At 32.3% G+C, this 13,981-nt stretch overlaps 1 protein-coding gene across 1 annotated transcript in view; it reads left to right on the top strand.

Moving 5' to 3' along the window:
* Positions 1 to 4,243, top strand: part of LOC132727998 (uncharacterized) — a 48,697-nt gene extending 44,454 nt beyond the window's left edge. The window contains exon 8 of the mRNA XM_060713598.1: positions 1,099 to 4,243. Coding sequence (XP_060569581.1) covers positions 1,099 to 1,416 — 318 coding nt within the window. The 3' untranslated portion in view covers positions 1,417 to 4,243. The remainder of the gene's footprint in view (positions 1 to 1,098) is intronic.
* The last annotated feature ends 9,738 nt before the right edge of the window (positions 4,244 to 13,981 follow it).

The following is a 13,981-nucleotide window of genomic DNA, read 5'->3' as shown; positions in this document are numbered from 1 at the left end:
ATAGAAAGGTCTTGTCCGGCTTTCATAGGTCAAACTACTTGTGGGATTTCAATGAAAATTCACAGGAATGATCAGTATCAGCCCTAGTTGTACATTTTGTGGGCATGTTCCCCTCCTCTGCACAAAATGGTCGCAAGACTTATAAATAGAAAAATCTTGTCCGGCTTTCACAGGTTGAACTGCCTGTGGGATTTCAGTGAAACTACACAGGTGTAATCAGAACCCTCCCTAGATGTGCATATGGCCGGGACGTCCTGCTTCACTGCACAAAATGGCCTCCAGAGCTATAAATAGAAATATCTTGTCTGGCTTTCACAGGTCAAACTGCGTGTAGGATTTTGACCAAAATTCACAGGAGTGATCAGAACCATACATGACATAATCCCCTTCCAGTCAATGTATTGTGTTGTTTTTAATTATTTATTTGGAGAGGTTTAATGTGACTGAAATGATAAATTGAAATAATTGTTGAAGTCTAATAATTAAAATCTCCCTTAATCCTTAAAAGACATGAAATTGGCATCGATGGCAAAGTGGTTACTCGGACTTCAAATCACTTGCCCCTTAATACTGTGGGTTGGAGTCTAATCAGAGACTTTGGATTGTTTTCTTGTTAGGAAGATGTCAAGGTAGCTTACAGAGGATTAGTGGTTCTACTCAAGTTCCTGAAATAACGCACAAAGCGATACATGAGTTCATCAACCATCAGTTAAGCTGGAATGTCCATATGACTTTTACAGTGTCCGTCAGTCTAAAAGATGAAACAAGATGTACTAAATGCCGAATCGTTATTTCCACATTTATTAAAGGTTTTTGTTTATACATTTGCAATTTTTGAAACTACATAGTGTCTATCAGCCAGTTGGCTGATCAACTTCCAATTGTCATTGTGTTTCCTCTTAGATAGATATCTGATGATGTTTTAAAATGTATATTTGGCATGCCCTATTGTGGACAGTGAGCAAGTTTATTACCTCTAGCCTTAAAAATCATGTAGCCATATTTTTCTTCTACATATTTTTTTCTTTTCTGTTGATTTTTAAATAATATTTGAATGAGAAGATGCTTAAATGTTCTTGAAATTTTATTTCGTTATAGGCATTGCTTGTAGACTCTAAAACATGGGATAAAAGGGAGAAAAAGGAGTTTGATAAAAAGCATATAGAAATATGTACACCTTATATACAGAAATGTGCGGAGATTTGCTGGCTTATGGCTCTGAATGACCCTCCTTTGTTGATGAAAATGGATGTCAAACAAGGCGAGAAGTTTGATACAAATATCTATACAGTGTACAGTCGATCTGGACAAACAATTGATTTTTTGGTATGGCCACCACTTTATTATGGTAAAGATGGTGGACTTATGTCTAAAGGTGTAGCTGAACCAATAAGAGTTGTAGGCAAGAAGAAATGAATAACTTTTGACTTGTATTTAGCTTATGTAGTTTATGAATGTTCTGCATGATAAGGGATAGAGTATTTCTAATGATATCCTAATATAATTTGTTTTCTTTGCAGTTTTGCAAAATTTTCATAAATTTTGGTTGCACATTTTATTTAATATCAGGACCATAATACAAGTATATAAATTATTATGCCCACACCACATATTTTGGAATCACTTTATCATGCAAGTTGTCGGTCAGTCAGTCCATGGATCCATTGTTTCCACTTTGTAATTCCTTTACCCTTTTAAACTCAAATTCTCACCTCATCTTGAGCAATTTGCAGAACCCACGTGACCGCTGTTTTGGTTCAAGGTCAGTGTCACCCTTAAATGTTATCGGTAAAAAGTCAGACATTTTAGTGTCTACTCTATAAATTATATACCCTTGAAGGATTTTCTTTAAACCTAGCTCAGCTATTATTTCAATTAGGAATTGTGCAGAATCTATGATGCAATTGTACAAGCTCAAGGTCACCATTGAAGGTCAAAGGTCAGACAATTTGTGTCCACTTAATAAACCAGTTAAAGGATTTTTTTTTCAAATTTATCTAAAATGTTATCCTCCACTAGGCAATGTGCAGAACCTATGATACTGCTGTGCATACCCAAGGTCATATTTACCATTGAAGGTCAAAAGTTTTACATTTTGTGTCTGCACTAAAGATTCTATCTCTTTCAAATAATTTTTTCCAGTCTCTGCGGAAATGTTTTCTTTTAATAATAATAATAAATTCATTGCATAATATCTTCTGTCATAGAAGTAAGGTGGGGGTATTTTTCAGTCCTGTGACAGCTCTAGTAAGTAGATGTCACATAAATTGTATATTGCTGTATATAATGATATATATATATAAAACATTTGTAATGATGATAAATAAACATTGTTATTTATGATTGACATATTGCAATGTTCAAAGAAAGAATTCAGGTGCCTCAAGATTCATGCCATTTTAAAATGTATGTAAATGTATCATGTTGTGAACAAAGAAAATAATTTACACATTGCACATAACACTTACAATCCACTTAAATTAACAGAGGTCAAAAGTTTTAAAAAAACCAGCCCTTTCTGTGTTAGTCAGGCATTAGAAAAATGGTGACAAATACTGCAAAATCAGACATTAATTGCACATAACATGTAAACTACATCTTAAATCTTTTTTCTTTTCCTAAAGTTTGAGCACATTTTTTTCTCATGTTTGATTTTCTTGAAATATTTTGGCTCATCTGGAGGCGTGCAGCTTTAAAACACTTGTATTGACTTTGTATCAAAGTAAGACAAGACACTTGCAGCACCTTCACAAACAAACAGAAATTGCTTCACAATAGGTTTTATGTGTGTTATATTATGATTAGTGAGTTGCTGTATTGCAAGGTTTGCAGATTTTTGTCATTTGCCCATTAACCATTACATGTAAAAATTCTCCTTACAACAATTTTTTTTAATAAATTGGTGAGGTGTTAGTGAACTTGAGGTAAAAGCCATTGACTTCAAACCACTTGCCCCTCATCGCATTATTTTCATTTTGGATTTTTTTTATGCGAGGAAGCAGTTTAAGGTATATTGGTAATTTTACTTAGGTGCCAATTTGTGCCAGAAATAATGCATTGAAAACCACCTGTGGTCTTCCTGCATAAGTAAACCTGAATAGTTGCCTTATTAGCTATACTGTTAAGTGAGACATTAAACCAACCCGTGGTTCCCCCAAAGGGAATGAAATTATTTTAGAAAAGGAACACAAAGCATGACAACAAGAAAGTGATTTTTCTTAATGCCCCTTTATGTTTATGAAAGGAAGGCACAGGCGGGCACATTCGTACAACAACGACCTTTCGTCTGAAGGTCTCCTTTCACTTGAAAAGCTGGAAAGCTGCCGTTCCCCACTTTTAAAGAAATGAATGTATTCCTACGTTCAGCAGAATATTAATGAGAGAATGAAATCAATAATTTTTTCAACTCGAACTGTTTTTGTGGTCCATGATGTCTTAAGCTTGTTTTGAAAATAATATTGTCCAATTGTATTTTATTCACCACTATTTAGTTGTAAGTAAAGATAATGTTAAAGTAGCATATTTATGAAAATTTTGAAATGTATGTAATTGTGAAGTATAGCGTAGTGTAGACTAGTGTACAAAGAAAGTATTTTATTTTGCAAACAGTACAAATCCATGTAAATTACAAAACAAAGAGGTGTAAATATTAAATAATAACCCTTACTGCATCAGTCACGTGATAAAAAACTGTAAAATCAATAATCTTTCACACATGTAGTTGCTATTTGAATTTTTTTTACTTTTCTTAGTACATTTTTGTCTCGAGTTTGATATTTAAATTTAAAGAAAAATATTTGGCTCATGTGGAGGCATGCAGCTTCAAAGGAAACAGTTTTGTACTTGTTTAATGCATTTGGCTTCATTGATTCTTGTATATGTTTGCATCAGGTCACAACAATCCATGTAATGAGCATTCATAGTTATTCATAAAAACATATTCTTTTTATTGGTATTTTAAAGATTGTTATTGATGGTATGATTTGGTTTACAACAGCATCATATTCTATGTATATGTTAGAAATGAACTTTATATAGGTGTATCTGTTTGACGATAAATAAAATGATCATATTAACATATACATTTTTGTTTGTTTGATTCACTGTTAAGGTCCAAATGATAAATAAAATGTGCTATGCGCTTCTTATAGCAATTAATAAAATTAATTTACTTTGTGGATTCTTTTGGCAAATTGCTGCTTTCATAACTTTTTGCAGTCATTTTATCAGAAGTTAAAAGAAATTTAGTCTTGTTTTATTTTTATTTTTCATCTTGGTAATACTTTGTAAACACAAAGTAAGTAAAAGTGAATAGAGTCAGTAAAAGTGAATAGATTGATGGTCTCTCTAATTAAATTTCTAATCTAATCTGTGCTCGCTAAAATGTTTCAGATCTTGTTCGAACATTGTTGAGATCACTATGAATAACCACATTTTTTTCAAAGGAACACAATCAAGGCACACTTACATTTACTTTTTAAATTAGTTCAAGTACATTGTATGTATAATTAATGTGAGGAATACTATACTATTTAATTATACCCGTAACATTAAAAAGTTTGATTTTATGCTTTTTCTAAAATTTAGTGATAAGCAATGTATAACAAAATCATCAATGGTTAATATCAATTTATGTTTTCTATTTGTATAATAAATATGCTGAAATAACATGTGTCTGGTTCTTTCCATTTAGAAATCATTAATTTTAGATAATTTTTTGACCTATTGCTGCACTGTACAGTCATGCTTCATTAATGTCAAGAAAATTTAACATTGGCAATTTTTAAAAAATTATTTAATAGGTTGTCTTTTAACTTGACACAACAACCCTGTGTACAAGTATACCAAACTGAATTTGTCATTAAACGATCTTTACCTTCAAAAATTTGCTTGATTTCTGAGAAAGTTATCTGTTACTTTGATAGTTTTGATAAAATGGATTGTTTTCATATTTCACAACAATTAATTTTACAAGGCATTCAAGTAAACTAACTTAAGGACAGTATTTTGAAAATAAAATCACAATATGACCTTGACATATAAATAACATTCACCTGGGAGGTAAAATGATTATTATTTCATAGGCTCTTGTTTCTACAATTGACTTTGACTCATACTTGTGCACAATAATCTATGAGACAAGACATTATTTAAAGATGATTTGATTGAACTTGGTCTTGACCTTAATTTTATCTTGACTCAAGTTATTGAATTTCGCTATATTTAAAGAAAATAGGTCTTTTAATCCAGGAATCGCTTGTCGAACCGCAGGTGATGCAAACTTTCTTTGTTATACTTGCCCTCTGACTATAAGTCTAAAAGTCACTTGTATCTTATCGCTAATTTAAAAATAATTTAAGATTAGAGGTTTGTCTCTTGTTGAGGAAGACTTAGTCATTACGGATAATTTATCCAGGACAACCGCTTAATAATGTTAAAATCGGTGTAAAAACCAAACGAACTAAAGGCAACGCCTTCACTGGCAAGGTTTTTGTAAGAGAAAAAAACATAATTCAGAAAAATTGCATTGAAGAAGCTGAAAAAGACTTTTTTTATTCACACGGAGGTAACTATTGAACCTTCAATGTGGCACGTTTGTGCCTCTCCATGAAAAGTGACGTATAATCTCAAAGTAAAAGAATGTGATGCGATGCTCTGTGATGCTCAAAAAAATGGAAATTTTGAAAGTGGATCAGATGTTGCAAAGCCTGCATGGCACAGATAGGTTGTCAAAGCATATCATAGGGACGGGACGATAAGAATTCAAGTAGGAATACATTCCCAACCAGAAAACATACATCACATTTACAGTTACCTTGGAAAAAAACTTGCTCAGATTATGTCTACTGAACTAAACAGCAAGACTTTTGGTAAACACAAAAAGAAAAAAAGAAACAACAACCATCAAATGCTTATTATTTCAAAATTTGTTTTAGATATATTATTAAATGAACACTTTTTGGATCGCATTTCAATGACAAACAAATGCGACCAGTGATCACTTGTGTTGCCTGATTATAGCCGAGTCAGGGTTGATTGAAGAGTTTGTTCCCTATATATTGCAGCGAGGAGAGCAAAATAGGACCATCATGACCCTATCGTTATTATATCACATACCGAAAGAACAGAAGAAAAAATATTAGCTCATTTTGTCAAAGAAAAAAATGAATGTCAATTGTGCTATGCGAAAAAACAATTACATCGTATCCACCGGGGGAGTCTGACAGCATTGAGATACTTGTGATTCATTAAAGCTAGCATTTGTTTCGTGTTCAGGTATTAAAAGACTCACTGCTTTGACATTTTCAAAGTCACCATCGGTGCAAAACTGTGTACTGCTTCAACCAAATGAAATAAAATCCAGTTTCACCGCCCTGTTCCAATCAGAGTGTTGCAAATGTAAACGCTATTTCAGTTCATGATGCCACATTCAAGTTTTGTGCAAGGTAGTACACTGCTTCAGTCTGTTTTAAAATTGGTTATGAAATTAGAGAGAAATGATGGTAAATATGATCTGGTAGCGGATTTTTACGTGTGCTTCCATTTTATTCAATTATTTTTTTCACAAAATATGAAAAACAAGATCAACAAAAAGGGTTGCGTTCAATAAACGTTACCCCCATACCACCGAATCACATAGGACCACCGGCAAGGAACCCAGCAAGACCCCAAACAAAAACAGGACAGGGCACAAGGCAAAGCCCGGAGGGGTGATTACTTTGATATGTATACATAATAGTAATAATAGAATACCATACAAGCCTCATTGGAACACCACCTGATAAAGGAAATGCTTAAGATTTTTCAGTTAAACTTCAAATAACCTTCTTTTTCTCCAGAAAAACTTCCACTAGAATTGTTTAGTTCATCGTTTCAGCTTTATACTGATCTTTAATTCTATTTTAAAACGGGACTTTTGGGGGGAAACTGATCGATTTAACCATTATTCCCCAAAGCCAATTGAGTTTTAAAGAAGATATCCAAGTGAGTGCAAAATGTTTTGTCTATCAACCTCATACATAGGTCCATACCCGATTTTTATCAATGAATCCCTTCGATTTACGGCTTAAAATAAATTTTGAATCAATAATTCCTTCCGATTTCTATTATGTAAAGTCACATATTGGTTCCCCCTTCTGTGATCCGCAGCATGTGATATTAATGAATTAGAACGGCAACTAATTTTACGCCTCAACCGCTGGGAAGGTAGTATAACAAGGCAGACACTTAAATTCGGTAATTTATTTCTTACATTTGTATAATCTGTATGAAATTTCTTATTAATTTGTAGTACATAGTCGAATATGTATTCATTTTATTACTGTACATGAATTCGAAAGCTATAAATGTATTAACAACATGATGTACTTGTATCATTGTTTGAAATAAACTATGTTTAAACTAAGACGCAAAAGTTAGTTTCTTTTATAATATTAGTTTTATACAATAGAGAATGGTTACTGTAGTAGTATTCTGTCCCCAAATGGCGGTCCTGCTTACCAAAAGATCGTGACCAAATCACACAGAATTTATATATTTAGATCTACTGAGTCTTTTATTTAAACGCAATTCTATCGTAGAGGTTAAACGTCTTGGTGAGGTAATCTAAAAATAGCCCATGCATATCATTGATCTTACCTCGTGCTGATCTACAGATAGCGCATCCTGTGTTGTCGGTATATCTGTGATCATAGATATTTTAGGTGTAATATAATTGATACATCCTTATTAATTGGCACCACGTAACGAAGTCTTTTAGTGCATTTACTTGTCTATAAAGCTGCTATATAAATGAAATTACAACTGCCAAGTGGAAATGAAATGTGCACACTTGTTTCCCTTCAGTATGTTAGATAGATCTCCACGTGGGATAGCCAATGTTAGTATTTTTACGATTGATTATTTTCTTTATTAGTTTTATACAATAGAAAATAGATTTTAAATCGTTTTTGACAAAAAAAAAATATTCGTTTTTACAAAAAAAGTTGTTACTGTTATCGTCAGCATGTTCCTTTCAGTTATAATCAGTGGACTTTTATCCTTCTTTTGTCGAAATTTGCATGCATAACACTGGTGCTCATATAAATGGGCACAGGTGCTCGTCCAGTCTTGGGCTTACCCTATCTATCCCTTTAAAAGTGAAACCTTTTTTAGAGAGAAAAAAAAAGAAAAAAAAATCTAAATAAACCCTTTATGATATACAAATACCGTAATTAAAAAAAATGTGATAATAAATTGAAACAAAAAAAAAAACAATTTTAAAGGGATGGGATGATGGCACAACTGAGCAAGCCTTTCCTTTTAAAAGGAAACTTTATTTTAGTTTTGAGTCTGAAACTAAAGGAAACGATCAAGCGTGTCGCGCTATGGTACTAAATAACGAACTGGAGAATTTTTGCAGGACATGAAATGCAAACATATTCAACAATAAATTGCACTCTTTATAAATTTATCGAAAAAAGTTAGGTAGGAAATTTTTACGAATTGTTATATCATAGTATTATCATTTTGAAATTGTAATTACCGTAGGTTGTTTCCGCTAAATTTATAGCTGTTTCATTTTTACGGTCCTGATTACACTACTGGCACATTTAACCTTGAGTATTTAAATCAACCCTAATTTCCCGAATTCTTGCTGTAAGAAGTTGATTCTATTTTGTTTGAAGGCAATCGGGTTTATGGTGATTTGAGTGAAATGTTCGTCTGCAGTTTTAATATGAGATGTAACGGGCTTTTTGATAGGAATGTAAACACGCTGGTGGGTCAGAGGAGGATTTTGAAGCAATTCAACAAAATAGTAGATTGATCTACCAATAAACCAATTAACAATTACCCTTTATTTATCACCAATGTCAAGTAGCTTTATATCTTTGACTCACACGAACATGATGTAAGTGAATTTCCTCATAATGTCTAAAGTTCAGATAACAGTCTTCCATTACTCAAGTATATTGATAAATAATGTTGCACCATATAAAATGAAAAACAAAAAAAGTCATGAAGTTGGTCCTTTTGAAGTTCATCGAAAATTTTTCATTCCAGTGTGTGTATTACTATCAGTATTTATCTGGGACTTAAAATGTAGCTACTGTATCTGAAGTCCCAGGTATTATTAAAACAATTTTCTTTTAATTCGACATGAAAAAAATGCATGGAAAATGAAGTCGATGAAAGTTTTTGTTTTGGCTTATTTACATATGGATTTTTATATTTCTTACCATGATTAGTTGTTGCTATTTGTAGAAAATGAAAAGCATTATATGTGCAATAGAAAATTTGTGTAGAAAATGAAAAGCATTATATATGAAATAGAAAATTTACGTGCTTTGATATTTTCTATCATCTTATATTACTGACTACATAGTGACACAAACAACAATATTGCACTACTGGCATGTCGCATTACATTTACAAGTCTTGTAAGTCTTGTTTGTATTGAAATCACTTTCCTTACCAGGTAGGCATCAGTGAAAGCATTTTTTAAATTTAATATCTGGCCCCTCTCTCATGGACAGTGCATACGATAAGTATAATTATGCAATAAATGATTTACAAAACATCTGGAATAATGTACAAAAGTACTTAATCTGAATAGAACATGACTTGTGAGTAGGAATGATCTGGTAAGGTATCTGTAAGGAGCGTATATTTGCGCGGAGCTTCTCAATTGCTGCATTGCAGCAACATTTGTACTTTTTTTAAATGTTTTTCTAAATGTTTTGCCTTCACAACACAATAACACAATAAACGTTTCCTTCAAGTGGCCCAGACCAAACTTGATCCTGACTTATAAATGACCTTGTCCGTCCGTCGTCTGTCAATCCGTCCTCCATAGAACTTGATCACGTGATAAGATAAAAAAGTAATGAAATTTTAAGGAAACTTAATATATGGATAGATGGCAGTCTGTAGATTATGCATGTCTTTATCTTTTCTTCCTATGTTGAAAACTGTGGTTGTTATGACAACAAATAGACTGAAAACATGGCAGATTTAACTCATAAACTAGATCCAATAATTACACAACAGTATTGAAAATCTTTTTATGACCTTGACATTCAAGGAAAATGTTGTTAAGGTCTACCCTCCGTCCGTCTGTCCGTCCGTGCATAGAACTGGATCCTGTTATAAGATAAGAAAGTTAAATTTTAATGAAACTTGAAATAGTGGTAGATTGCAGTCTGAATATTATGTACATCTTTTTTTTTCTTTCTATGTTGAAAAGAATGGTTGCTTTGGCAACAAATGGGCTTAAAATAATACCAATATAACAATATTTGTGATTACTCAAACAGTACTAAAAACATTTTTATGAAACTTAAAGTATGGATTGATTGCAGTGTGGAGATTATATACATTATTTCATTTTTGACTAAAGGAAGAATATTTAGAGCTGTCCTACTTACCAAGCGTCGTCGACCTCGTCAAGATTTCTTATTCCAGTTTTACGCTTTTTCACTTGAAGTTCTTTATTTCTTGAGTGATTTATTTCAACTATATGTTTCTGATCAATGTTTCTGATCATCAACCACATCATATGTGACAAGGTTCACAACTCTAGAAAAAATTATCAGAATTACCGCTTCCACCCCCCTTGAACAAAGGATTTTCATGAAAAAAAAAAGTTTTTTATAACTTCCTTATTTCCTAATGTATCTACTTCATATACATGTTTTTTATTGTCACTATATGTTCAATACTTTACCAAGACCATTTCCAGAATTATATCTTCCTTGAACTTATTATTTTTTACTAAAATTTCTTCATTTTAATAGCATTTATTTCAAACTCCCACATCAAAATAATATGACAAGATTTATAAATCTAGCATCCATATTTCAAGAATTATTTCCTCCTTAAACTTTGAATTTTTCGATTTTTCTTTAATTCATCTTTAAAATAAATTATACACTTATTATCAAAATCCTGGAAATTAGTCAAAAAGACTGTTTTGTTAATTTCTAGGTAAGTTTTGAATATAGGTCACCTGGGGTCAAACACTAGGTCAAACAGCCTATTGAAATAAGACCCTTGTTAACACCCAGGGGCTACTGATCCAGTTTAAATATCCTGAAAATTGGCCAGAAAGGTTGCTTTGATAACTTTTAGGTCAAGTTTGAATATGGGTTACCTGGGGTCAAGAAACTAGATCAAACAATCCAAATATAGAAAAACCTTGTTAACACCATAGGGGCTACTGTTCCCGTCCAAATATCCTTGAACTTGGTCTGAAATGATGTAATGATTATTTCTACGTCAAATTAGAATAACGTTGGTTAAAAAACTAGGTCACACAGCCCAAATATGGAAAATATTAATCAACACTCTAGAGGCTACCTTTTTGATCCAAATATTCTGGAAATAGTCTGAAAGATGTTTTGATGATGTCTAGGTCAGTTTTGAATATAGATCACTTGGAGTCAAAAACAAGGTCACACAGCCCAAATATGGAAGAAAAACTTGTTAACACTGTATAGGCCACTGTTTTGATAGAAATATCCTGGAAAATGACAGAAAGGTTGTTTTAGTGATTTCTAGGAAACTTTGAATATGGTCTTTGGGAAAAAACTAGGTCAAACAGCCCAAATCCAATTGGATTGAGACTTCATAATCAAGTGAGTGATATGGGGGCCATCATGGCCCTCTTGTTTTTTTCCCCCATATTCTTGTCTTTTACTTTGTAATTATTAAATACATTGATGTCATAATTAAGAATTACAGCATTTGAAACAGGACATTTAAGAACATTGAACTAAACTTAACCCTTTTTACCTTAACATTAAAAAAACACTTAAAAACTCGACATGTTTTATAATTCAGGTTAATCCTTGACCTTTAAATGACATTTTACTGTGAATTTTAAATGATTGCTTTGAGCTTCAATTTCTATTATTTCGTTATCTTAATACCGACTAAAAACATACTTGGACAAAAAAAGACATTTGACCTAACAGATTCTGATTTGATATTGACCTGTTCTATGACTTCAATTGTCATGAATGTCAATTTGAATTTTGCTAAATTTCTAATAGGCTTGGTATTTCTTTACGTTTATTTGTATTATAGCACCACTGCTATTTTGAATAATTCAGATATGACCGTGATCTTCAAATGACATTGACTGTAATAATCAAACTATTTAATACTACTTTAATAGTAACTTTATTATTCATTTCTAATTTAGTTTAGTTTAAAAAATATATTTTTAGAATTTACAAAACATAAGTATACATTACAACCAGAAGACATTAATTAATCAGAAGCATGAAGACTGAAGATATTAGTTGATGATATACAATGCTAATGAAATTATTAATTTAATTTAATTCGGAAGAGGATTTGAAAACAAGTCCAAGACTTATGTAAATTCATTTCCTTAGTTAAACAGTTAAACAGTTAACTAAGTATAATGTTTAAATCCTGCTTATGTAGTTGTTCTGTAACATGCGCAAGCACTATGATGTGAAACGTTTGGTGGCGACTATGTATTTTTGAACGCAACTAAAGATATTTGTCTTAAGTTCAAAGTTGAGATGTTCAGAGCAATATAGTAAAATTTGAACAGTTCAAGGACATTGAAGGTTTAAAAAGAAAGTATTTCTTTGAACTTGAAAGTTTGGACAAGAAAGAATATAATGTTCTATAGTTTCAATGTTACCACAAGAACAGTGCGAGTCGTTAACAATAGATTTGCAAAAAAGATCGTGATTTAACGAACGTCAGCCTAGACGTAAACAAGTGTGAAGTATTTGTTCTTTCCTATCACCAGTGAGAAAGTATAAGGGAGGGAGGGGGGTATGGGGCTTTTTAAGTTTGCCATCAAATTTTGATTTGATTTCTAAGGTTGCACTTGATTTAATTTCATCGGATAAGTTGTTCCAGTCACGGATGACAGAGGGAAGAAAGGAATCTTGATATAGTTGAGTTCCGGAGTTTACAATTGGTATGTTATTGAAGTTACGTAATTGGTATCTATTTTGTCTTTGTTCAGGAATTATGTTTGATAAGTATTTTGTTGCAATGTGGTTTTTCTTTTTGTAAAATGTGATCAGTTTATGTTTTTCTTTCCTGCGAGTTGCTAAGGTTTCCCACAGTTTGGTTATAATTTTTTTTCAATGCTGCAAAGTTTAGTCGCGCCCGTGGTAATACGCGCTGCTTCTTTTTAAACAGATTCGATCTTTTGTTTTTCGTTATTATTGCAGTTATCCCAGACAACATCACTATATTCTAAAAGTGGTCGTATGGAAGTAAAATAACGTTTTGTAAGACAGACTGTATTAAGAATGAATTTAAATTCTCTTAATATTCCAATACGTTTCCAAGCCCGGGATACAACTGACGAGATATGAGAGTGCCATTTTCCATCGCTTTGAAAAGTTATGCCTAAATGTTTATGTTCATCGAAATTTTTAATTGTGGTGTCGTTCATTTTTAAGTCAGGGTGTAAAGGTTTGTTTTTTGCGCGAGAATATCATGGCTTCTGTTTTATTGGGATTGAAATCGATAAACCAAGATTTTGCCTAATAATGTATATTTTGCAAGTCATTGTTAAGAATAGAAGAGGCAGAGTCAGGTAAGTCAACAATAAGATAAAGGCTAGTGTCGTCGGCAAAAGTCTGATTTTTTATTTTACTTTACTGACAATATCATTTATATAAATCAGAAATAACAGAGGTCCTAAGATTGACCCTTGTGACACATCAGCTAATATTTTACTCCAGTTTGACATTGAATTTCTAATAACTTTGCTGACGATTTAACAAATATGAAGTGAACCATTGATGGAGTTGACCGGATATACCTATTGACGATAATTTACTAAGAAGGCCACGGTGCCAAACAAGGTCAAACGCCTTCGAGATATCTCAAAAGACCATTCTAATTTCTTTGTCATCATCAAGGGCTTTACAAATATCGTTATAAATGAATATCGGTTGGTTGGTGGTGGAGTCACCTTTTAAGAACCCAGATTGAAATTCAG

This window comes from Ruditapes philippinarum, unplaced genomic scaffold, assembly GCF_026571515.1.
Source record: "Ruditapes philippinarum isolate M1 unplaced genomic scaffold, ASM2657151v2 ctg769_1_1_1_1, whole genome shotgun sequence".
NCBI lineage: Eukaryota > Metazoa > Mollusca > Bivalvia > Venerida > Veneridae > Ruditapes > Ruditapes philippinarum.
The sequence above is the reverse complement of the archived record's forward strand: the minus strand, read 5'-3'. Positions and strand labels throughout refer to the sequence as shown.